Genomic DNA, 27,845 nt, shown 5'->3' on the forward strand with positions numbered 1-27,845 from the left:
CAAAAACATAATAGCACCAAGAGCAGGTATAATCTGTTCACATGGAACTGATTAATAGTCCACAGTCTATCTGTAGTTGCCTGCATTCAGTTGGTTTCAGCAGAGTCGTGGAAAACATTTTTCATGCTTAGCAGCACGTACAATGCGGCCTGCTGCTTCCCTATTCCACTCCATACATTCTCACAGTCTCAAAGTGATTCTAGCAGCAGCCAGCATGAAAGTGGAAGGAGAGAGTAAAACATTGTGGTGGATGTATTAAGGTAATATTCATCCTTGCAAGTGGAGATTTATTATGGGAAGAAGAAGACTTTTTGGACTGCAGTTTTATTTGAGTTTGCTTTGAATGCCTCACAAAGTTTTTTTTAGTATATATATATATATATATATATATATATATATATATATATATATATATACAGTACAGGCCAAAAGTTTGGACACACCTTCTCATTCAATGTGTTTCCTTTTTATTTTCATGACTATTTACATTGTAGATTCTCACTGAAGGCATCAAAACTATCAATGAACACATATGGAATTATGTAATTAACAAAAAAGTGTGAAATAACTGAAAACATGTCTTATATTTTAGATTCTTTAAAGTAGCCACCCTTTGCTTTTTTATTAATAAGGGAACAAATTCCACTAATTAACCCTGACAAAGCACACCTGTGAAGTGAAAACCATTTCAGGTGACTACCTCATGAAGCTCAATGAGAGAACACCAAGGGTTTGCAGAGTTATCAAAAAAAGCAAAGGGTGGCTACTTTGAATAATCTAAAATATAAGACATGTTTTCAGTTATTTCACACTTTTTTGTTAAGTACATAATTCCATATGTGTTCATTCATAGTTTTGATGCCTTCAGTGAGAATCTACAATGTGAATAGTCATGAAAATAAAGAAACACATTGAACGAGCAGGTGTGTCCAAACTTTTGGCCTGTACTGTATATATATAAACAATCTTGATACAATCCTTCAGATTTGTTTTTTAAAGCATTGTGACCAAGATCTATACTGAACAGGACATTCTGACAGTTAAAAAACCAGCCTGTTGTGGGTGTTTAGCTCAGTTGGTAGAGCAGGTGAACATGTGCAGAGATTTGTTCCTCAATGCAGAAAGGCCAGGGTTTGAATCCCACCTGTGATGGGTTTTCCTTCTCTCCCCTTTCATATTTCAGCTTTCCTATCCAATAATGGCAGAAATGCCCCCAAAAAATAAATAATCAGCTTGTCATGTAATGGAGACACTGTGTCTAAATTATTCTTCAAACCTAGCTGGACATTTCTGTACTGAAGTTTCTTTATTTTCCTTTTTATTTATTTATCGCCAACATGTACACCAACATACCTGCAATAAGCTCATTTTGGCCGATATATCGTAAATATAAATTCCATCCCTATTAGCACTTCTAGAACAAGCCTGAGATGGTGCATGCTTTGTTTCATGTTTATTTCTGCTATGCCCAACAATTACAATGGAGCAGCCGTTGGCAATGAAATTCTTATTCACAGGCTCCCTCTGACAATGCTACTACAAAATGTATAAAAGGAAAAACATGCAAGTCAAATGAGAATCCAGTACATAAGACATAAAATGCAGAATAATATAATATATAAATATAATAAGGTAGCAATGTAGGGATGCATGTGGTCAGCATCAGTGTTAAGAAATGCTGTGGCATTTAAATAGAGGTCAGTTTCTCAGCTGTAAGAGTGCCAAATGACCACAGCTTGTACTATTGCAACCCGGCAGAATATTTTTCATTGATCAGATATTTTTTCACTCTTTCATCATCAACTTTAGGTTTTAGATGCCACGCAACTAACTTAATGAATACTTATTGGCATCAACAATCATACCTCCTTCCCAGTAACTAACGGTAACCCTGCCTTTATACAGCCATCAACGTGATCGCCCAGTCATTGAAAGTTTATTGATTTTCTGTGCGGCTGCATTTCCAGTCAATATCAAATAGGATACTCACGTATTGCTGTTAGCCAAAAACAGCTGGCTATTTAGGTTGTTTGAGAGAATATTTGGCAGCCATAGTTGATCACATTAAAAACTAACTTGACAGGTTCCAAAATCCATAAGCAGCCATTTAAAATGACAAACATATGACAAAAGGTCACATAATATGCAGTGCAATCTTCATAATATTTCATCAGACTTGCTCCTCTTGGTGGTGGTGCAACAGCTCAACCGTTTTTTGGGCAACAGATCTTTTTGTGGTATTCTACAAACCATTGCTGACTTGCTCTGTATTCAAACACAGAAAATGAAAAATTGGACACACCCTTTGAGCAGTAGCTTCACCACCCGCCGTTATCAGGGTGAAGTGGTCAACTTCCAAAACTGTTACTGCGTTTAAATTTAGTTTTATTAAATCATTATTACCACTGTCAACAGTATTTCCATGCCGTACATTTATACCTTCAGAATACATTAGATTTATCAAATTGACAACTTTTATTCATAGTTTATAATAAGAAAACTTAGGCTAACCTGGGAGTAAAAAACTGCTTACTTTCCACACAGTATCGGTCTTTGGTACTGCTGCACGTCTCTCACTCAGTGCTCAGCATTACCAGTGTCATCTGCACATTTGCCAGTGCAGGCCTCAATCCATTATATTACATCAACAGAAGTACTTCTCCGTGAACCATCACCTTATCGTGGTGGAGAGGTTTGTGTGTCTCTGTGAACCTGAGGGCTGTGTTGTCTGGAGCTTTGTGCTCCTGGTAGGGTCTCCCAAGGCAAAGTGGTCTCAGGTGAGGGGCCAGACAAAGAATGGTTCAAAAACCCCAATGAAGAAGCAAGGTAGAGATGGAGTTTCTGGAGCCAGGCCCAGACGGCGGGCTCGTCGGCAGCGCCTGGTGGCGGGTTTGCCACGGAGCCCGGCCGGGCACAGCCCGAACAAGCTACGTGGCTCCCATCTCTCCAGCCCATGGGCCCACCACCTGTGGGAGGAACCGTTGGGGTCGGGTGCATTGATGCCACATGGGTGGCAGTGAAGGTCAGGGGCCTCGACGGACCAGACCCGGGCGGCAGACGCTGGCTCTGGGGACGTGGAACGTCACCTCTGTGGGGGAAGGAGCCGGAACTGGTGCGGGAGGTATCGGTTAGATCTGGTGGGGCTTACCTCACGCACAGTCTCGGTTCTGGAACCATACTCCTGGATAGGGGTTGGACTCTTTTTCTTCTCCGGAGTTGCCCAGGGTGTGAGGCGCCGGGCGGGTGTGGGGATACTCACAAGCCCCCGGCTGAGCGCCGCTGTGTTGGAAAAACGCCAGCTGGCGGGTTGTGGGGGAAAACTCTGACTGTTGTTTGTGCATATGCACCAAACAGGAGTTGTCTTGAGACCTTGACTGGAGTCCTGCATGGGGCTCCAGTGGGGACTCCATTGTTATGCTGGGGGACTTCAACGCACACGTGGGCAATGATGGAGACACCTGGAGAGGCGTGATTGGGAGGAACGGCCTCCCTGATCTAAACCAGAGTGGTTGTTTGTTGTTGGACTTCTGTGCTAGTCATGGATTGTCTATAACGAACACCATGTTCGAACATAGGGATGCTCAACCTGGTACCAGAGCACCCTAGGCCAAGGTCAATGATCGATTTCATAATTGTTTCATCTGATCTGAGGCCGTATGTTTTGGACACTCGGGTGAAGAGAGGGGCAGAGCTGTCAACCGATCACCATCTGGTGGTGAGTTGGGTCAGGGGTGGGGAAGACTCTGGACAGACCTGGTAAGCCCAAACAGTGCGGGTAAATGGGAACGTCTGGAGGAGGCCCCTGTCCGACAGACTTTCAACTCACACCTCCGGAGCTTTCGTGCATCCCTGTGGAGGCTGGGGGCATTGAACCCAGTGGACAATGTTCAAAGTTTCCATTGCTGAAGCTGCGGCGAGGAGCTGTGGTCTTAGGATCTTAGGTGCCTCAAGGGGCGGTAACCCACAACACCGTGGTGGACACCAGTGGTCAGGGAAGCCGTCCGACTGAAGAAGGAGTCCTTCCGGGATATGTTATCTGAAGGGCTGCAGCCTCTGCCGTGAAAGAGGCAAAGCAGCGGGTGTGGGAGAAGTTTGGAGAAGACATGGAGAAGGACTTTTCGGTCGGCACCAAAGTGTTTCTGGAAAACTGTTCGCCACCTCAGGAGGGGGAAGGGGAACCATCCAAGCTGTGTACAGTAAGGATGGGACACTGTTGACCTCCACTGAGGAGGTAATAGGGCGGTGGAGGGGAGCACTTTGAGGAACTCCTGAATCCGACTAATACGCCCTCTATGTTAGAGGCAGAGCTGGAGGATAAGGGGGATTGTCGTCGATTTCCCAGGCGGAAGTCACTGATGTAGTCAAACAACTACACAGTGGCAAAGCCCCGGGATTGATGAGATCCGTCAGAAATGCTCAAGGCTCTGGGTGTGGAGGGGTTGTCCTGGTTGACACGCCTCTTCAACATTGCGTGGAAGTCTGGGACGGTGCCAAAGGAGTGGCAGACTGGGGTGGTGGTTCCTCTTAAAAAGGGGGACCAGAGGGTGTGTGCCAATTATTATCACACTTCTCAAAAAGTCTACTCCAAGGTGCTGGAAAGGAGGGTTCGGCCGATAGTCGAACCTCGGGTTGAGGAGGAACAATGCGGATTCCGTCCTGGTCGTGGAACAACGGACCAGCTCTTTCACTCGCAAGGATCCTGAGGGAGCCTGGGAGTATGCCCAACCGGTCTACATGTGTTTTGTGGATTTGGAGAAGGCGTATGACCGGGTCCCCGGGAGATACTGTGGGAGGTGCTGCGGGGAGTATGGGGTGAGGGGGTTCTACTCAGGGCCATCCAATCTCTGTATGACCAAAGTGAGAGCTGTGTCCGGGTTCTCGGTAGTAAGTCGGACTCGTTTCAGGTGAGGGTTGGCCTCCGCCAGGGCTGCGCTTTGTCACCAATCCTGTTTGTAATATTTATGGACAGGATATCGAGGCGTAGTCGGGGTGGGGGGGGTTGCAGTTTGGTGGGCTGGGGATCTCATCGCTGCTCTTTGCAGATGATGTGGTCCTGATGGCATCATCGGCCTGCGACCTTCAGCACTCACTGGATCGGTTCGCAACCCAGTGTCAAGCGGTTGGGATGAGGATCAGCACCTCTAAATCGGAGGCCATGGTTCTCAGCAGGAAACCGATGGAATGCCTTCTCCAGGTAGGGAATGAGTCCTTACCCCAAGTGAAGGAGTTCAAGTACCTTGGGGTTTTGTTCGCGAGTGAGGGGACAATGGGCGGGAGATTGGTCGGAGAATAGGCGCAGCGGGTGCGGTATTGCATTCAATCTATCGCACCGTTTGACGAAAAGAGAGCTGAGCCAGAAGGCAAAGCTCTCGATCTACTGGTCAGTTTTCGTTCCTACCCTCACCTATGGTCATGAAGGCTGGGTCATGACCGAAAGAACGAGATCCAGGGTACAAGCGGCGAAATGGGTTTCCTCAGGAGGGTGGCTGGCGTCTCCCTTAGAGATAGGGTGAGAAGCTCAGTCATCCGTGAGGAGCTCGGAGGAGAGCCGCTGCTCCTTTGCGTCGAAAGGAGCCAGTTGAGGTGGTTCGGGCATCTGGTCCAGGGAGGTGTTCCAGGCACGTCCAGCTGGGAGGAGGCCTCGGGAAGACCCAGGACTAGGTGGAGGGATTATATCTCCAACCTGGCCTGGGAACGCCTAAGGATCCCCAGTCGGAGCTGGTTAATGTTGCTCGGGAAAGGGAAGTTTGGGGTCCCCTGCTGGAGCTGCTCCCCCCGCGACCCGACACCGGATAAGCGGACGAAGATGGATGGATGGATGGATGGAAGTACATTTCCAAGATAGAGGCTGCCATCCTGCGCGTGGCTCACGCCCGTTCTCAAAATCCATCTTCTACGGGAAACAACAACAAACTTCGAGCTAGCAAGCTGCATGCTAAAAATGTCATGTTTTGAATAACATTTAGATTGTGCAGTAAGGCAGGTCTGCCTGGTTCTTTCGGGGAATGATTGTAAAGATTTACAAGGAATATGTTTACGGCATTTACTATCTAACATTTTGGGACCGATCAGTGGGGATTGCTATGGACGAAATACACACGGCGATACATTGATAAGGGCAAATTACCATGTATCCAGCCAATTTAAATAGCTCATGTTACTGTATTGTGTGAACAGTTAACTTCATTTAATATTGCATGTGGTGTTTTCTTTTGGGTTCAGATGTTCCACCAAAACAAGTTACTTTCCAAGATTTTGCAATGCCACTGTCGCTGCATCGGGAACTTAGCACCGCCCAAGACGATTGTGATTGGTTTAAGGAAATACAAAAAACTGTGTTTTTTTTTTCTCCTATCCCAGAATGTATCTGTGCTGTAGCCAGACCTTACTCCACAGGGCTAGGGAGATCTGAGGTCTGGCAATGTGAGACTACATGACATGTAAAGGAGACACAGAAGGAAACTACTATAAACACACGCTGATAGAGGGAAAAATGTTTTTGCAATGTGTATTGAGGGAGAGATCGTTCAGTTAGTAACAGGAAAAGGCTAACTAAGTGCATGTGTTTCCCCAGTTGTGGCTAAAGAACTTTTTCCAAAGTCACACATGGATGGAGCGTTCAAGTTATAGTTCAGGAATGGCCTTAAACGTGTAGAAGACATTTCTAAGAACAGTGTGTTCATGACTTTGAGCAGTTGGTGAAAGAGTACAATATCCCCCGCTCGCATTTTTTTCAGGTATTTACAGGTGTATATTCCTTTCCGTTACTCCTGTCGAATAGTTGGATGGATCAAAGGGGAGTTGTGAGTAGATTGCACTGTGCTATTCAAATGATTGCCTCCCCTGACTTTGGCTATGAAATTTCAGATAGTTCTTGGCAAATGGCAACCAAGAGAATATATTCGTCTATATGTATTAGACATAGCCTGCTTCAATTTAAAGTGTTCCATCTCTCTAGGAGCAATCTTGCCAGGATATATCCAGATGCAAATCTCACCAGCTCCCGTTGCCATCAGGCTCCAGCCAATCCTATCACATGCTCTGGTCATGCCCAATGTTGGTACAATTTTGGTCTTCTATTTTTTCGAGGGCTGTCAATCGATTAACATTTTTAATTGCGATTAATCACGTGTCCTAGTTAACTCGCGATTGACTGCAAATTAATCTCACATTTTTTGTATCTGTTCTAAATGCATTTTAAAAGGGATATTTTTTTTCAAGTCTTTAATGCTCATGTGGTATTTGAGACTGACTACCTCGTTGGTAACTATCTGGAGGGGCTTTGAAACTCAACTTGCCATTCAAAAGACCCTTTAATTTATTTATTTCTGCTCAAGCAGCTTTGTTTCTGCTCCCAATTGGCTGTTTATGCATAACTGTATTCTTAAACCCTGTTAGCAAGTTTGTGTTTTGGTGAGATAATAACAAGTGCAGGTGGAGGTCATCAGGAGGATTTGGCAGCACTCTCTCTCTATGAGAAGTGTTGTACAAATGGAACACAGCGTGGGGCTCCATAAAGTTCAGCCAAACTAAGTGTGTGTGTGTTTGTGCGAGTGTGTGAGTATGTGTATGTTGGCAGAGGTGATGGAGAGGCAGAGGGGGTGACTTGGGACACATATTGAGGGCACTCGAGAGTGCACAACATTTTGCAAGGCCAGCGGAACTACTTTTTTAAGGGTGTAGGCATCAACACTTGGGGCAAACACTGCCGTGTCCCAAGATCCCCTCCCATGTATTCTTTAGTGCCGTAGCTGCATCCTATCCATTATTAAAGCAGAGGGATGGAGGGGGAGGAGAAGAGAAAGTGTGAGAGGTAAGGGGAGAAAGAGAGAAAAATAATTAGGGGGAGACACAAGGACACAAAAACACATGGGTAAAAATGTTGACAGAGGGACAAGTTGAAAGAACGGTTGAAGGTAATAAAGAGAACGTGAGAAAAAGTAAGAAAGAAAGAAAGAAAGAAAGAAAGAAAGAAAAAAGAAAGAAAGAGCTGGGGGTGCCAGTTCATCTTCAATTCTGAGTATAACGTATAAAGCAGAATTATCTGAGCATGTAAGGAGGTAGTTGTGATTGATGGAAGAGCTGTAATGGGTCTGATGTCCTTTCTTTTATTCAGTGTATTGCTTCATACGGGCCATCTTTACCTACAGCACACAGGTTGGACCCAGGATGATGGATGTGGACAGCTGCAAGTCACAGACAGTCCTTCACACAATGTGAACACGTGCTTAATAGTAGTGGTCCCGCCCCTTTACCAAGATGGCTAATGTTTACTCTCTGCATGCAATCCAGTCTGGAGTACACCAGGTGAACAATCTGTCATAATTACAGAAATCTGTGAGTGTGTGTCTATGCTTGCATACTTGTGTGCGTCCGTTAATGTTCGGTGTAGCCACGGCGAGATGTTCTTTATCTGCAGGCCAACAGAGGCAGAGCCAGGCCCAAACAAGCGATGACAGATGACAGTGGATATTTATCTTCAGTGTTCACATTCATCATCCTAACAGCACAGAGCACAATGTGTTACACTGTATGCAAACACTACGTGTGCATGTGTGTGTGTGTGTGTGTGTGTGTGTGTGTGTGTGTGTGTGTGTGTGTGTGTGTGTGTGTGTGTGTGTGTGTGTGTGTGTTTCTTGTGCAGCAACTTCAGGAACTGGGAAGAAAAATCAACCTCCTTAGAAACACAAATTAACTACTAAATCAAACACTTTTCACACTGGCAAATGAACTTAGAGAGATCAGGGATAAATCAAAGAGGTAAACTGCACAACAAGTCTTCAAAAGACACTTGATTTTCTAAGCCCACAAACACAGCGTCAGCAGTTGTGCTCTTTAGGAATTTAAGTTCTTTAATCCAGTAGCAAAGGGCCTCGCTCCTTGCTCCTGACCTCTCTACAGTAAAGGGAGGGTGTTTGATTCACATTGGCTTTCTCATGCTTTTCTCACCAACAAAGCACTAATTATAGTATGAGTGAGTGGCTGTGTTGGCTAAAGCTGGCCTGCTAGCACATGAAAGGATAGCAGCACAGGCTACACTCCAGTCTGCTAATGCTGTAATTAACTCTGTGACACGGCATTCCTCCTTCTTTATCCACTCTTTTTCTATCTTACACACACACACCTTTCTCTCTACCCTCTACGAGCAGTGGAGGAATCAAATTTAGCAAGATCATGCTTTGGTCAATGAGAACAAGAGGGGGAAGGCGAGAGAAGCAGGAGAAGAGATGGGAGAGATAGGGGAGGTTAGAGAAAGAGGGACAGTCATCAGTACACACCCCCTCCCCTCACCTCATCGCCAGCCGTGCTGAACCAAACCTGACAGCTATTCAATTTTCCCAAAGCTAAATCTAATCTGCAGCCGTCTCCCCCTCACTGACACACTGTTACACTGGAACGCCTCAGCCATCACCCACCCTTGGCAGCAGATTGGAACCATCACACTTCCCCCTCCACTTCGACACAGCCACACACACACACACACAGATATACAAAGTCATCCATGAGGCAAGAAAGACAAATAGAGGGCAAAAGGAGAAATAATGAGCCTGAAGAACAAGTGATGGAGTTTGTCCTACAATTTTGAATTAATGGACCCAAAAATAACTTATTTCAATACCATAGCAGCCTACAACTTGGGTTTCGCTGATCAGGTGAATCATATTGTTTCCACCATGCTGAAACACAGCAGTTTACATACAGTTAACAGCGCAATAGCCAAAAATGTTAGTAATACAGAGTTTGTCTAAATTCCTCCAGCACAACCCCGACCCTCTTAAGAAATTTTTGACTAGCAGCCAAAAAAGTCTGTAAAGTTTTCTGATAATATATCTCCCCACAAGATTGTCTAAAAGCATTATCCAATAATGTAATTCCAGTGGAGAAATACTATAGCGCTTAATTTGTTATGTATTTGTTAAAAAAAAAAACACCCTTTAACAAACAACCTATGGCTAACACAAACAAAATATTTTATTTACAAATTTCTGAAAAGGCCAATTTGTATAAGAATTAAAAGGCACTTAAACTACATGAACATCCTTTTAACAAGTATGACAAATGCATGACATTTGGAAATAAAAAAAAGGAATGCTTAATCAAATTAAAACTTTAAGCGCTGTATAATAGGTGTACTGAGTGGAAACTATTTTTAAAAAACTCATCCACACACAGCAAGCATCATTCTTCCACTGTTGTCAGCCAAATACGTAATTAATTTTAATAAAAAAACTGAAATACAAAATAATTTCCACTTCTAAATTAGATAATTTGTCATGCTCTTAAATCTGGTTAGTGTGACTAAAATACATATTCAGAACAAAAATAGATCTTTCGCCAACACAAACATGACTGCCTTCTGCAGAAATATAAAATTATGTTTTTGTGAAATGTCTTATATCAAAACCTATTGCTGTCTTATCTTATAGCTTATCTGACAGTTCAAATAAACTAGTATCAAGCAAAACAAATGCAGTTTTTTTCACTAACCTATATGAAAGATGCTATACAGATAATGTTTGATTGATACTGTGTAAAGCAAAAACAAAATGAGCTTTTTTTGGTAGGCTTTCATTTCCAGTTTTTTTTCATTAGTCGTGATAATATGCTATTTTGTCAAATAATGCACAAATATGTTGTGTTTATTAAGGTAGTGGAAGAAAAGAAGTGTGCACTGCAGGACGAGAGGTGTTGGCAACTGCAAAATGAACATGTAGTCAGAAATATACAGTATATATATACACAGTATATATACTTTTTTTTACAATTTCTTTTTCCTGACTTTGATAAGTTGCATAGTATTCAAGATTTCAGTTGATGCTCATACATTTATTTGCTTTAAATCACATAGTGATAACAAAGCTGATGACAGTGTTCTTCTCTGCCCTCTCTGTAACTCTTTCTCTCTAGACTCCACATTTTGTGTGTTTAAACAATTTGCCTCTCTTGACGACTTTAATACTGATATATGTGATTCATCCGCTGCTTCTTTTTGAGGAACCACTCCGCTTTGTCTTATTTTGCTCGTTCTCCAGGAATATTATCAGCATGTCAAAATGTCCGTAACTTGCCACACTAAGCTCTATAGTAGTAAAGGAGAATGGTATGGCACACCCTTAGGGATGTCACGAGAACCGGTACTTCGGTACCAAGTCGGTACCAACATTCTTAAAAAGTACATGTTTTCCTGCAGTAGCGTAGGTACCATTGGTAACGACGGTACGGAGGTTGCAGTTCTTGGAGTGGTGTAGGGTGTACCTTAGCACAGGTCTGTAGCCTCCACTGTTTTTTGTCAGACATTATGTTTGATAACTAAAATATCTCTCTCTCCCTCTCTGTCTTTTTTTGACAGTATTAGCCAGAGGAGGATGTCCACTAGGAGAGTACAGTGGTAAAAGTTGATATTTTTTGTAATTGTTTGTGATTTTGTAATTCATCTATTTTGTAATAGTTTAATTGTATTTATTATTTGAAGGCTACATGCCACTATTGTTGTGTTTTTATAATGTTCAACTGCTTAAACATTTATTCTATTTTGTAATAGTTCTTTTTTAATTATGTGACTGTTGTGGTTTTATAATGTTCAAATGTTTAAATAAAGGAATTAATGTTTAAGTATTATTATTCTTTCTTTTTTTACACACTGTGGTATTGACTTTGGTATCGAATATTGTGTACTTTTGGTGGTATCGGTACAAACTACTAGATGTTTGGTATTATGACATCCCTACACACCATAACACACACCCAGCCACACACTCTTTTCTTCCCCACCTAGGCAAATCGATTCCAGCATACTCTTGTCACACATCATTACACCTTCCTAGCATCCTCTGATCTTGTGCTGTGTATACAGTGTGTGTATGTGTGATATAGCATGCTATAAGTAGGTACTGTATGCAAACTTAACACACACACACACACACACAGGCTGCAAACACATACGCCCTGCTGCCTCCAGCTTATGCTTTTAAAAATAGGAAAAGCAGACATGCACGGATGACTTTCAGCCAGCCGCTGTGGCAATCCCACAGAATGATCATTTGTCTTATATCTTCCATTACCAAAAGGCTTGAAGTTATTTCAGCGTGGCATAATGTACCACTACTTTGATTCCTGAAAGCCATAACATCAGTGAGGTGAAAACTAGTCCAGCCAACAACACACACAAACACACACACACACAGGCTCATATAGACAAGATGCTCAATGATACATGAAATTAAAGATTTCAACAGAAGAGCAGCGAAGATGGTAAAACACAGAGCTAATTCTAACCATCAGTGGGAGATGTTTAATGTGTCTCAAACAGAAGTATCCTGTCCTTTGTATGAGTAGTGTACACAATGTAGTGTTCATGTTTGTATTTGTACATAGAGTAATGTGTATACCGCTAACATCTGATTTGTGGAATAAAGTGAAGGTGTGATTGATCATGGTTTTTTTTTTTTTCCAGGGACACACAAGTGCACACACACACTCACACATGTGCCCTGACTGGTACAACCTTGAAAGAAGAGCTGTTTCCGATTATTACAGGAAGCGGGCTGTGGCGTGGGAGGAGAGGATAGATCAGCAAAGGAGAGGAGAGGAAAGAGGAGATGGGGGTTTGATTGAAAGGCCAAATCTGGTCCAACTGTATTTTTTTTTTCTAAGATTTTAAATATCTTTTCTAATATTTATTGGATTTTCTGTCACCTAGGTCCTTTTGTGAATTATGTTGTTTTCCAAGGGAGTAGCCATGCAATAATTGACTGATTTCAAGTCATAAATTCATTCAAAACTGATCATACAAACATGTTTTCTTTCTTACTGAAAGCATATATATGAATTATCTATGAAAATATTAAATTGAATACTATGTATTTAGATTAGGACTGTCACTCAAATTAAAAAATAAGTCATTTATTGCACAGTTTTGCGATATTTATTTTGATTAATTACACTTTTTAAGAATATCTCTCATTCAAGATTATTACATTGGAAGTAACATCAAGTATCAAATGAATGCAGCATCAACACAAAGAAAGTATTAAATTCAAATTTGTGGCATTTTACTGTAACTTGTAACAACAGGTGCAAGACTACAGTACAGAAATTATTACAAACATAAACCATCACGAACACTGTTAGTCGTTATGTTACTTCTGTGGTTGCTTAACTGAGATTTGTGTACTCTAACAATCAGATTTGTGAATCATCAGGCAGCTTTCAAATTTAACTACTTCTCCTGTAATGTTTCAGCAAAAAATGATGTATTTTTATATATATATATATATATATATATATATATATATATATATATATATATATAGTACAGGCCAAAAGTTTGGACACACCTTCTCATTCAATGTTTCTTTATTTTTGTGACTATTTCCATTGTAGATTCTCACTGAAGGCATCAAAACTATGAATGAACACATATGGAATTATGTACTTAACAAAAAAGTGTGAAATAACTGAAAACATGTCTTATATTTTAAATTCTTTAAAGTAGCCACCCTTTGCTTTTTTTGATATCTCTGCAAACCCTTGGTGTTCTCTCAATGAGCTTCATGAGGTAGTCACCTGAAATGGTTTTCACTTCACAGGTGTGCTTTGTCAGGGTTAATAAGTGGAATTCTTTCCCTTATTAATAAAAAAGCAAAAGGTGGCTACTTTGAAGAATCTAAAATATAAGACATGTTTTCAGTTATTTCACACTTTTTTGTTAAGTACATAATTCCATATGTGTTCATTCATAGTTTTGATGCCTTCAGTGAGAATCTACAATGTAAATAGTCATGAAAATAAAAAGGAAACGCATTGAATCAGAAGGTGTGTCCAAACCTTTGGCCTGTACTGTATGTATGTATATATATATATATATATATATATATATATATATATATATATATATATATATATATATATATACATACATACATATTATTATATATTACATAGTGATGATTCGGGTTAAGTTGCAAGCATTGTGCATGTGTGTGTGCGTGTGTGCGTGTGTGTGTGTGTGTGTGTGTGTGTGTGTGTGTGTGTGTATATGGTTATTTCCGAAAGAGTTTTGTTACGCTTGGGTCAGAGAGATAACTGAAGAGAGACTGAGTCCATCTGTCCCCTGCCCAGGGGAAACAAACACGCACACACACGCACACAAGCCTTGGTCTTTTCTCCTCAGTACCATCCTCATCTCTATGTACTACAGTGTATAGCCCTCATTCTTTCTGTCTATTTAAAAGCATATGTGCCCCTGGGGGAACTGTGGTCCCTCCTCAGCATTCCTGGACAAAAGCTACTACGACAATAGGCCTACCGGATACACAATAAGGCAAAACATACAGGACACTGTGACATGTTGCCAAAAGCCTGTGAGTGATTGCATGTGTGCATTTATACAACCTGCACATCTGTGTGGCACAGTGAATACCACTATACTTGCAACATACCAGTTTGGTGTCAAATATGCACTTTTCCCAGGAAAAGTTCTCCAGTCTTTTCTTTGCTCAATTAACCCCGCGGCCTTCATTTGCATTTCATAAAGAGGTCGTCACTCTGTAGGAGGGTTATCTTCTTTTTGGAGGCAGAAAAAGATGAGAAGGGGTAACAGTTTGTTATCCTATCAAGAAGATAACACCACTCCTTTGGCTTCTGAGCGGCTGATGAAATCCACGCTATAGGCCCATATGTGTCTATGTGACTACTTGTGCATGTGAATACGCAATGTGTGTGGTCATATAAATACATTTATGTGTGTGAGAGGTGGGGGAAATGTGTATGCGTCACATCAGATCACTAGTTTGGCCTGTGTGACACTGCAGCCCCACACCACAGTAGGTCTCTGCATCCACTGGGTACCTGGACCAATGCATGGCCCCAAGCACAACATTGTGTCTGTGCACCCGTTGAGAGGTTAGCTTCAGCTTTGCCCTTTATCCACCGGCTATCCATTAGCCAGTTTTAACTCATGCTTCATCAACTGACCCGCCATTAGGAAAATTTGCATTCCATCACACTCAAATCTTGCATTAATGCCACAAAGCAGAGTGAATGAGGGAGGGGAACAGACTGCAGAGAGGTATGAAAAGAGGTAAGGGGGTGTTAGAAATGTGAAGAACATTCAGTTGCTTAGCAAAAAAAATAGCACTTTCCAGCAGAGAGTATATCTGTGTGTGTGTGTGTGTGTGTGTGTGTGTGTGTGTGTGTGTGTGTGTGTGTGTGTGTGTGTGTGTGTGTGTGTGTGCATTTGCCGGAGAGCTTGTTAATTGGACACCCATACACATGTTCCGAATAAGCTTTTTTAAATCTTTGACTACCTAGTAGACATGCATTACTGATTCTCAAGGGCCTAAAAACCATGGGTAGTACAGATTAAGAGATGAATAGTGACATTTCTCTCAATTCAAAAATGAGTCAACTGGTAATTTTCTCTCACAAGCTGGTCTTTTTTGCATCCACACAGTAATTTTAAAAGTCTCTCATACTTATTTTACCCACAGTATCACTCAATTTCAGGTTTGCAAGAAAAACATCTATACAATGTGTGTCCCTGGGTGTACTTACACACTGGGTTGGTGTAAACATTTTGTATCTAATAAAAAACATATTTCAGGGACAGGAGAGCTAATTTTTAAAATAAAATCTCTTCTCCTCTAAACACTATTTTACAAGAGTGTACCCACAAGACAACTCAGCTCAAGTTCCGTCATGTGCACATTTGAATAATATTTTATCAGTATTGAGGTTCCAGGGTGTACTTTCAATTTGACAAGTCGGGTTCAGACAATAAAACTGCTCACCTTCTGCAGCAGCTGGGAGCCAGAGTACTTTGCCGAGATGGACTTCATCTCCCCACCAAAAGCTGAAGCCCACAGCTTCACCCTGCAGACAGCACCAATACACATAGCACACACAGACAAGCAAGAAATCAGATAGTTTTAATATAGCCCCAACTTTTCATGCTTAACTCACGACTTAAAAAGTAGACTAGTCTGCTTTTTTTGACAGATTTTGCAAGTAGCCTACATTCATTTGCAACCCTGTCCATTTTAAATGTGACAAAAAGACCACAGTCAATAAACACAGCAGTAGAAACCATCCAACGACAGGTCGCAATAATCCAGCAAATGTGTGTTGTACTGATACAGCTGGAGTATGTTTAATCAAGTTCTGCTTAAAAACTTGGAGATTTAAGTGATGCGTAAAAGAGCATCTACTTACACGGACGGAGGGATGCTTTGGTGGATTCCTCCCACCTCACTGACCCTGCAGCTTAGAGTTGAGAAAAGTAAAAGCAGACACGTACTGGAAACCACACAGCTCCGATCCACCTGCATCTTGGGCAAAAATACCAGCGAGTTTTGGGCTTATGCTGCCACCGTGGATTTCCCCCCCTCCCACCCTCCCCCCCCTTCAGAAAATCCAAAAATGAAAAGAAAAAGGGAAAATTGGCGGAAATCAAAAGTCACCTATGCTGTCTGACTAAGTCGTTCATAGCAATGTGTTCAGCTGTTCTTGGTGCGGGACGCGAATGAGCGATGCGCCTTGGCAAACGGCAGGATCCTCAGCTGTGTGAGTTATCGAAAGTGCCGCGACGTGGCCCCGCTGACCGGTGCTGTGCACACGGCTCTGCTGCCCGGCGGAAAGTCGAGCTCGAGTACTCCGACAGGGAAAGTCCGCTCAGCCCCTTTGTTTGACCGACCTCACCCGCAGAGAGTGGAGGTTCAAGGGGAACCAGGGAGATCATCAAACGATGTAGCAAGAGCACGCCTACTCCTCTTGAGTGATGCGACTAGCTTCCTCTCTCACTCCCTCTCTCTCTCTCTCCCACTTTCTCTCTCTCTCTCACTTTCTCTCCTCCTTACTCTGAGGATCTGAGCATAGGCTACTGACGATGCTGTTATTGTTGTTGTTGAATTACGCCATACTTCTCCCTTTCTTTCCGTCTCTCTCTCTCTCTCTCTCTCTCTCCCACTCATGGGCTCTAATACAGTGCTATAATAGCTAGCCTTTAGCTTTCATGTCGGATCAAGTCATGCACTGTGCCCAGTTCACTGAAGCAGGACTTACTGCCGAAGTGCTGACGAAAGACAGAGGGAGAAGAAAAAAGAGTGTGTGTGTGTGTGTGTGTGTGTGTGTGTGTGTGTGTGTGTGTGTGTGTGTGTGTGTGTGTGTGTAAGGACCACCTGATAAGTTAGTTATGCTGCACAAAAGCATGTCAATTAATTGCACTTTGTAGCAGTGATGTGGCACTGGCAGTGGGTGGGCATATGGGTTGTGAAGGAGGATGAGAGCCCCCAGGCGACGGACCCCATGTGACAGATCGCGTTTCACATAGAGCTTGAAGGATTCTGGCAAAGCACTGAAAGGGGATCAACACGGACTAAATAGCCTATCTCTACCCCTGCAGTGGTGCTGTGTTAATTGCAGGCCTGTCTTTCACACTTGAAGACTCACCTTTGACATATGTGGGTCAAACATCAATGTAAAAGAGCCAGTCTTGGTTAGTCAAACCCACAAAACGTCTTTCAAACCTCTCGCAAGAGTCATTACACCAACACAGATGTAGAGTCAACATCACATTATAGACTTTTTCTAATTTAAAACAAAACTGTGTATATACTTTCAGCAAATTAAGGTAGAAAAAGGTGTTGCCTGACAGACGAAAGAGATGACGTGGCATACAGCATGAAAGGGTAACACTTTACAATAAGATACACAAAAAAATAGGTAGTTAATGATTAGTTACTGTTTTTGAAAGGGTAGTTACCCTTTTTCAGAAGGGTAACGAATGGTTAGTTACCATGAAAAATAGGTTTCATTACTCTGGAAACCTGTAAAAATAAAACAAAAATATCAGCTGTGGAACTGGACTGATTTTTCTTTACTGAATGTGATTTTTTTTTTTATCTACAAGGCTGAAGTCTCCCCTGAGAGTTCCCGGGAGGGAAATGTTATTGTGTAAAGGAATATCCCTGAGCATGGCAGGGGCATTTCGCTTGTCAGTACGATAGGGTCTGAATAAAAGCAGCTACAGTAAGTAAAGTGAATGGCCAAATAAAAAGTATCAAATAAAGAAAAACATCTGTGCAGTGCAGTTCACGGAAGTCTTTCGGTATCAGGGTTAAAGGGGGGACAGGATAAGTTATTTATGTCTTTCCACATTTTATTATTGTGTTATTTTCTACCCATCCTGGACCTTTTGCTGTTGTCCCTTCCAGATTTCTTTCCTCTTCATCTTGTTTCAATATTACAGATTGTTCACACACAGGGTAGGTCTAAGTACAAGTGGTAATGTTAAACGGAAAGTAATAAGCCTTTTTATATATAGCCGATTTTTCCATTTAAGTTGAGCAAATAAAACGGCTCCAAACTAAACAAAAGTCAGATGGTAATAATGTTATTGAACATTGATTCTTCATGTCTCTTATCTATATTCCCAAGACTCATTTCTTTCTGTCTCACCCCCTTTGAGACAACACAATGTAATACCACTCATGTCCCATGGGACCCCATACACCATCCCATTAGTCCCTCATGATTTCCAATCCATTGTTATAATGGCCGCTAGCCATGACCCAAAAGACACAGCTAGTCTGGAGAGAGAATAACATTGTTCCAGTGATATTATTCATTGACATTAAATAAGTTCCAGTAAGTAGCTAGAAGCCAAGCACTTTTCCACATAATTCCTGATGTTAGATTTATACACGTGAGCTAGAGGCATGTCTCAGGAGAATTTCTAGATGGATGGGGCGTTAAGATAGGCAGCTAAAGTCTGGATTAGCAAGGGATTCTTTTACACACCACAGTCAACCTTGAAACCAATATGTAGCATGCAGTCGCCACAGGGAAGAGGTTAATAACGTTTTGAGCAAAACCTGCAAGTATGAGAGGACATGAACAAAGTCATGCATTTATAGATACATTTATAATGTATTTATAGATACACACAAACACACAGTGGTGGAGAATTAGTCATGGGTCACATCAGAGGAAAAAACATCAAAGACTAATGACCCAGTACTCCTTTCCATCTTCACACGCCCACGACCCCTCTTGTTTCTCCTCTAACCCTCTCTTTCTTCAGTTCTGAATGCTGTAATCACACCTGATTTTGGAGAGCAGAGTGTACTATAGCTGTTGGTAATTGGGCTGTACCTGGTAGTTCAGCGATGAAAGAAACATTCTGACAGTTATAGTGCACTTCCTTTTCCATCCAATAGCGATGGCTTTGAATTTGAATGTCCCTCCAACATAAAACCTACAGCTTTAAAGATTACATGTCCTTATTTCCATATCAATTGGAATTTGAACCACTTTGGACTAGTCCCTGTATGCCTGATATCTGTTTTGTCAAATTGACAATATATTTTCTCCTAATTCTGAGAAAGTGAAGACTGTCAGATCTCAGTTCTGACAAAATAATCACAGTCATTGTTCTTGTCATATTAACATACAGGTACAATTGTGCTTTGTGCTATAAGAGGTGTTATTGCATGTGCACAACAGTGGATTACAAGCATTTGAGGGTCATTTCAAACATCCAAGTGATTGTAGTTTACATGTGGCGCGACTGTAAGGAGGCAGATCTGTGGTTCACAAACTAATGAGATGCTGTTGATATTACTGGAAGATGATACTTCTCTCCAAGATGTAAATGTCTTAAAAGTCTCAGAAATAATATTATACAAACTACATGAGACTATGAACATTGTGAGATCTTCATCACTATGGCCATGTTTCCTTTTCTAATGTCCCTATTTTGACCTAAGGCCTACCAGCTATCCTGTATCTCTAGCAGCTCATTAGCACCAAGGTCAATTCTGCATACCACTACAGAATAAAGGATCAGTGGAAAAACAAAGGGTAGGCGTTTTGGCATGATTGAACTGAATATGCTGATACTTCATTGAGCGTATTCTTTTTTCTTTTTTTATCATGCTCCACAAATATGCAGGTTCTTTGAATGTTCTACTGCCAACAATCTTATGCCCTGACATTTTTAGTATAATACCTACACTTAGGTGGGATTTTAGCACCAGAGTGACAGTCCCTGATCATACAATACAGGGCTTTTGGGGGAATTGCACATTTGACAGATCTAATCAAACTGAAAGTTGTTCCCAATTGTGGTCATGATAACCAAATAGCTGCCAATGTTCCATCTTACAGGTCTAAAAACAGTCCCTATTAGACATCTTGTCACTTTTTGTATTTACACTAGAAGGAGGTTGTGTCTGAGTGTGAGCATCGATGTTCTTATCTATATAGACAGTGCTGGGCTAAGTCCCATTAGTGCCTGGGAATTTCAAAGCGCACCATAAATAATTCTTTGTTACAAGGCTCAGAACTCACCTTGCTTCATAAATACCTGCCTTAATTCAATTAATAATGAGATGCCAAAGACTTTCCTCCATCCGCACTGGAAGAGAAACAGATGACTGTATTTGATGGAACACAGCTGCCTGTGGAATTTGCACTGTCATGGATCAAAATATCCACTGCATGCAAGATTCATGGGCTCGGAAAACAAGGACAAACTGCACCAAGCTTTGCCATGATAATCAGCAGGGTGCGGTAGTAGCCTCAATGTGAGAGAGGTGAGCTTAAGCCTGGTGTGTCACCTATGAAATCAGGACAGGGAAAATGAATGACTACTGGGCTTTCCTCCCTTACTGGAAACTATGTCCTTGAATTAAACATTTGATCTCAAATGTGTAAAAAAGTAAAGGCTGACTGGGCTTGTAAGTTCTTTGAAGAGGAATGTTCAAGCAGATGGAAAGAGAGTAAAACGCTTTTGGGGGAAATCATCTTCAGTAGTGGCTGTCAACATACAGTACACTAGGTTGAATCGATGATTAAAAAGCTTATGCAGAGATTGACTTGGGTTCCTCCGGTGCTGGTGAAAGGTAGCCTAATTTTCCAGACTGGCATCTTTTCTTTACATAATTGCGGTGGATGTTTAGATGCCATTTTAACACACTTAGAAAGAGCGAGACAGGTTTACCCCACGGGGTACCATTCAGTTACATTTGGGGAGCTTCTCATTATTTATCATATAAAATCTAAAATCTAAACTTTAGAGATGTTTAATAACCCAATGCAGAATAACATATGTACTATATAAATCCATATAATATAAATGTTAGTTTATAAGATGAGGCGTAGTAGTGAGTGGTAAAAGTTCAGAAATTCCTCCTTGGATGAATGGTGCAAAAGACCATCTATTATGGCTGATGTTCCTATTTTCTATAAAAACTTTCACCTGAGAATATCTGCATAGCTGGCCTAAGGCATAAGCAGAATACAGTTAGCAGCTGCTAAGGGCTCCAATGCCTCAAGGAGCAGATTATAAACTTGAAGTCCTCCATCTAGTTTTTTTGAATAATTTAGGCATTTAAATGAATACTCTTTTTTTTTTTTTTTTTTTTTTTGTTTTGTTTGCACTTTAGTGAACTTTACTGAACTGTTCAAACAAATCGCTTTCTGCGAACCAAATGGCTTTGGCTGTGACGTCTTTTACTAAAAACATCATGGATATCAGCATGGTTTCTGCAAGCTGTGTAGTTGAAAAGAAAGCACTTACTTAAAAAACTTAATCTGAATTGTCTGTTACGGTTAAAATATAAAAAATTGGTCAAATCTGTTGTTATGTCTGTGGTCTCTGGATTTGAAAATCCTCTCGTGTGAACCATGCTTAGGTAAGCAAGTGAAAGTAAAGACAAGCTCCCATACGAGAGACGGATTGGGATGAGACACAGACCTGCACAGTCAACTGCATCTTGTGTCCTCTGACAAGCAGTCAATAAGAAAGAAACAGCTTCTAGCAAACGAAAAGAAAAGAGTGGGGAATGAAGAGGGGAAGACATCATGTAGCAGGAGAAGAGAGTGAAATGAGTGCTTCAGGCTCTCATAAAACCAAAGATTAATTTGTCATCGAAATAAATGGCATGCATGGGACCCATATTAGTGAGCATTGTGTTTAAAAGCAATTATACGCCAGTCATTTCCTTTTTCTCAGAGATAAGAATCTGAACATTGAGCCATTTATGAAAGACAAATGACTGCAATTCCCATAATGGCCAAGGGAACTGTGGTGTTGTTGACCCACTATAAATTAGCCTAGTTGACAGATCATCATGAAACCAAGAAATACTAGCATGTTATTTTGTAAAGACTCTGTATAATCTATGTGCATTCTATGTGTTATATTCAAAACTATTCTATTTTTTGTTTGTTTGTTTCGTCATTGTATCTTTACCGTGAACCATGTAGGGCAGAAAGAGAGGATGTTTATCAAAAAAAATAAATCACACTGACCATGACCTTCACATACATCGTAGAGGATGACCAGATATAGTTCCCCACCACCAAACTGTGTGGCAACTACAAGAACCTCAATTAGCCAAGTAATTAGGTCATATATATCAAAACAATGAAGCGCCTGGGTAAGGAGGGACAATGATGGTTGGAGAGGAAATGAAAGAAGCAGAAGAGAAAGAGAGTGGAGAGTTTAACAAGGAAGGGGGGAAACAAGGATGTATAGAGAGATGAAAAAGGATTGAGTTGGAGAACACAAGAGAAAGGAAGACACAAAGAGAGATTGGAAGAAACGGGAGGAAGCCATCTGCTATTAAAAGGCAAAAGCATAAGAGAGAAACGAGAAGGTGCTACAGAAAGACCGGGCACTAAATTGAAAGCAACTGGAGCATGGTATGACAGAGGTAGAGGAAGATTTGTCAGGACATATAATCTGGTGTTTAGAGTGCATCTTGTTGGAAATCAGTGTGTCACCCTGGTGACAAATCAGCATGGCTCTCTGGTTTGCAAGGAAATGCAAGAGCCAGGCTAACTTCTCGGCTATCTCACGGTGCTCGCTGATAACCACGTAGAACAATTTTGCAAATTTTTTTTGCCAACATCTTGCTACTCATTACTCATCACAGTAAAAAGTGAAGTTAGGATCAATTATAATACTCTGATGCACCTTCAGTAACTTTAAATAACAACAGAAAAAAACAAACACTCAAGAGAGCACTACATCAGGTCTGACATGAGGGCACTACGTCAGTGTGTCACTTTCTGAAAATAATGTGTTTGTGTATGTATGCCTGTATGCATGTATGCATGCATGATCATCCATCCAGTCTGTCTCCTTTTCCGTTTTTTCTAAACTGTCATGTCTGCACTGCCGGTCTCCTGAGGGTCAAAGCATCTCATAGCTCACACTTTACACACTGTCCTCGCACTGGGGTTGTGTTCAGATGCAGTAGGTAAACAAACAGAAAGCAGGGATTGTGCTGTGTGTGTGTGTGTGTGTGTGTGTGTGTGTGTGTGTGTGTGTGTGTGTGTGTGTGTGTGTGTGTGTGTGTGTGTGTGTGTGTGTGTGTGTGTGTGTGTGTGTGTGTGTGTATAAGAGAATAAATGTCCAGTGAAGAAGTTTATGCAGCAAGGCACACATATACACACATCTTCCTAAACGACAGTAATACCAAAAGCACTATGACAACATGCATAATTAAAGGCACTCCACCTAAAAATAGAAGGGTGGGAAAGAGAGAGTATGGAAACAAGAGATGAGTGAGAAATGAGAGAAAGACAGAGAGGGGTAACGGAGAACTGAGATGTCCACAGCAATAACAAAGTAGGAATCCAATGGATAAATTGTGTGGATAGTGACTTTTGTATTAGGGAGTAAACTTGTCAATTTTCTTTTCCATCTTCAAACAAACAGTGTGGGGGCAGCCTCTAGCTCACCCAGTAAGAGCGTTCGCCCCATGTTGGCTGAGTCTTGCAGCGGCGCACGGTTCAAATCCAACCTTCTGCCCTTTGCTGCATGTCATCCCCCCCATCTCTCTCCCTCTTTCATGTCTATCCACTTTGAAATAAAGGGAAAAGGCCCCAAAAAAATAAGATTTAAAAAAAGAAAAACTGTGTGAAATGACTCAAGAAGCTGTCTGATTGCCTGAAAGAAAAGACTTGATGGGAGACGTGGCTTCATTATGTGGAGAAATAACCGAAATAAGACGTCTGTGATATTTGCATTATTTTGTGTAGAAGATTAAAAATGGCGCTAAAGTTCTCTACATTCATAACATGTTCGCGACTGATTTGCCTAAAGCATGCCATTCCATTTTACATTCCCCAGCCACTTCAATTAAAGAAAAAACACCTTGCTGTTACAAGTCTTCTCCTTGCCTGCATTATTCTCTCTTTTCTTTACCCCCCCACCTCCCATTATCAGCTTATTTCCGATATGCAATCTCCTTTTTATCTTTTTCTTGTGTCTCGTTGGCCGTGCCTCAGTGCACCTTATTAAAATGTGTATTTTCAAATCATTCTTCAAAGGCGAAATGTTTGCATAAAAAAAACAGAGCCATGCCCCATGTTACAGGAAATTACAGTCAGACTGAGCAGATAGCCCACCTCTTTCTTGCCATCTGCTTTCTGTGTATTGGTTTGCGAACATTGTGCTACACAGCTGCAAATCAAGTGACAAAACACTGTATGCTTTCAGTCATTATAGTGGTTTATCGTTGTTTCTTCAGATTCTGAAACGCACCCCAAGCACTTGGCACATAGCTGTCAAAACAACCTATTTTCAGCAAATATGTATCTCTACAGCACTCGATCTGTATCCACAAAACACACATATTCATAAAACAACCCAGCACATCTTTCAGCAAAATGACTGAGCTACTGTAGAGCAGCATACAGTGAAACTCCTCTGATCCACCCTGGGACTGTTTATTTGTTTAAACCCCAAAGCCTAGGCTGTCTTTTTGATAACCAACTCATTTGCAATGATAAAATGCCCAAGACGCTATAATGAGGCCATTCACTGCCGCTGTGCTGACAGAGGATGAGGAACTCGGAGGCTGTGATTGGCTTGACTGTGATGTTCAATTAACAGTCAACTCACCGAGTCCTAACGCACATCAAAGTGCCCCATTGGGCCAAATCAATGATTGACATTGCAGAATAATCCATGGCACTGAAGGGCTGAGAAATATTATCTCAAACTATTTAACACAGTGGACACACCAAACAAGGAATATAAAAAAAGAGAAAAGTAAGAACTTAAAAGGGTGAAGAATAAAAGAGGAAGAGGGATAGTCTAGTCTACTGCCAGGATGCTGCCATTCCAGGCCCTAACCAGTTGCGTAAAAAGCGTATGAACACAGATTCCTAAAAAGGTCCAACTTTACCCACCTACCATCGTTAGTATCCTTCCCATCTCTTCTGCTCCCAAAATGCAAAGCAGCTTAAACAGTGGAACCCCGTCACAGTTTGGCTGCAACAAAGGAGTTGTGCGGAGTACCCTGTGGGCCCTGTGCTTTCTGGCTGGCAGCTTTACATATAAAACAGGCAGGCCTATCTGTCTCTGCACAGGCTGTGGCCACAAAGTCCGAATCCCCAGCTTGGAGTACTCTGAGGATCCTCGCTCTGGAGTTCTGCACAAGGAGAGATTAACAACAAACACTAAACAGGACTCTTCTGTTTATATCTCAGAAGGAGGGAAGTTATGGATCACTGAGGGACGTTTGGTCAAATAAAAGTCTCCTGCTTCACTGTCGACACAAATAATCTTTGTCCCTGCTCTTCAAAGCTGTTGATGAATGTAATTTTGTACATTATTTGTTGAATTTAATGTGAAGCTTAAGCGCTGGTATTGGCTACTGCTTTTCAAGTCGATATGAAGTTTTAGTCACGTTTCAAGTTACCGCCACTGACCATCTCTGCAGCAAATGAAAACCATTTAAATTCCGTCTTTTCTTTGGCTTTCATAATTGGTCACAGCAAATCTTAATGTATCATATTTCAGTTATTTGGAGGTGGTAAATCCAGAACATATCCAGAGGTAGCGACCAGAAACTGTGACACAAGCAAACACTGACATCTAGAGCCTGTTATATGAAGTTACACTTTCCAAGTACAGATGCGGGGCACATTATAAAAACAGGCAAAAACAGGCCTATAGGCTATTTGAAATGATTGGTTGAGAAACAAGCAAAATATAGCTTTTTTTTATCATATAGTCAAAGTCTTCAATTTTATCTGCCCAAAGAATTAAGTACTAGGCTTTGTAAGGGTAAACAAAGCTTTGGCTATATCTTTCCAAAGCAGTTCTCTGTTATTGTATGGCTTATGTACTAAATAACTATGACTAAGACCAATAAATGATTCATTAGGCAACTAACAAAAACTTGCATGATGTGTTGTGTCAGAAAATCTTGACCTGCACTGCAGCTGAACATTTACAACATACACATACACAAAAAAACATTATAAAGCGCCGGTCCCCACTGTATCTGGTCCTCCTTGATAAGGAGATTGTGACCATATTTGACCACTTGTGGGCAATGTACATTTTACAAGTGTCTTGTAATACAGATTGCTGCTGTTCATTGCAGCACACAGGGATGCATTGTTACCCTGACCTCTAGTGGATTTATTAAAACATTGCATGCTCTATGCATTAATTAGTCAAAAACAATCTCAACCATCCTCTATGGATGTATTGCCCTCCTCAAGGTACCACTGTAAGTGAGCAACATGACATGACAGTTTGCTACAGTATCTGAGTAACCTTAACAGCCAAAATGATCTCTGCACATCATAAAATAAGTGACCCCAGAGAATGAATATTTGTGTTTGCTCTCTATAAAGTTAAGTGTACATTTTGGCAACAAAACAAAAAGATTAATTTAATAATGTACTACAAACAGGCATATGCTTTACTCACTAAGCTTGTTTGTTTTCTAAATTTTTTTCATTCAAATCAAACGTTCATATATTGAAACAGCTAGCTCTGCAATTTGTACTTCTGTTTTGCATAGTCTCATTGTTTGCACCGTTTTTATAGATTGTCTTGTTGTGTTGATACTTATACTGTATTCTTATTTTTGTTGTTTATGCTTCGTTCTCACGTTCATGAGTTTACATGTAATGAAAGGTGCTTTATAAATAAAATTGCCATTAATCGATGGGCCTAAGGACAATTTGTTGTCTGGCTGTGTAACTGTGCAGTACTTTGGTCCACAGCATCTCAACAAACTGCACTGACCAAATTGACATAAAATGCGGTACTAATTCTAATGGTCTCTAAAGGATCAACCTGATATTTTGGTGACCCCCTGATCATCTCTTCAGCACTATCAGACCTAAAACTTCAACTGGTACACAATTAAATCAGAGCGCTATTTTTATTGCAGTGCACACAAGCTTTCCTGCGGCCCTACCACTGTACACAATCTATAGCCTACACTAATTAGCAGCTCTCCATAAAATTTGAAGGATATTCCAAACACCACATACACCACACATTACAGGCATTGCTGTGGATGTTACTTTACAAATGCAGGCCTTATCAATTAGCCTAATAAAACAGCACAGACTAATCAAAGGTGCCTTCCAACAACTTTTATGACCTGATAGATTCTGTGATATCATTTGCATTGAAAAGATCCCTTGCTTGGTGTAATCTTGCACTTTGTTGGTTTATAACCAGGCATTGCAGAGATGATGTCTGTTTGGGATATATTCTATCGCTACGGGTAGCCTATCTGTGAGTTCACGAAAATAACTTTAAGGTACAACCCCCCAAAAAACATCCCAGGGAAAGCACATGGTTGAATAACGGACTACAGAGGGCTGAGGTCAGAAACTAGGCTAACGTTACATGTTAGCAAGAAAGCACTGTCCTGTTCTCACAATAAGCCGCGGGGGTTCTCACAGTTCCCACCAAACTCATTCATTTAACTCTGAGGTTAGGTTACCTGTCGGCATATATTCTCGTCTTTTTTGCCGAGCCGCACACTTCCGGCCCTTCTTGTCAACTGAACGTTCGT

At 41.3% G+C, this 27,845-nt stretch overlaps 1 protein-coding gene across 2 annotated transcripts in view; it reads right to left on the reverse strand.

The window, feature by feature from the left end:
• Window positions 1-27,845, reverse strand: part of cacna2d3a (calcium channel, voltage-dependent, alpha 2/delta subunit 3a) — a 158,510-nt gene extending 130,665 nt beyond the window's left edge. The window contains exons 1-2 of one of the 2 annotated variants that reach the window (XM_028581957.1): window positions 27,774-27,845; window positions 15,792-15,873 (exon numbers count right to left, since the gene is read on the reverse strand). In XM_028581957.1, coding sequence (XP_028437758.1) covers window positions 15,792-15,839 — 48 coding nt within the window. In that variant the 5' untranslated portion in view covers window positions 15,840-15,873; window positions 27,774-27,845. Of the gene's footprint in view, window positions 1-15,791; window positions 15,874-16,212; window positions 16,361-27,773 lie in introns of those variants that run through there. The other variant, XM_028581956.1, reaches the window with a different exon arrangement.

This window comes from Perca flavescens, chromosome 7 (assembly GCF_004354835.1).
Source record: "Perca flavescens isolate YP-PL-M2 chromosome 7, PFLA_1.0, whole genome shotgun sequence".
Lineage (NCBI taxonomy): Eukaryota > Metazoa > Chordata > Actinopteri > Perciformes > Percidae > Perca > Perca flavescens.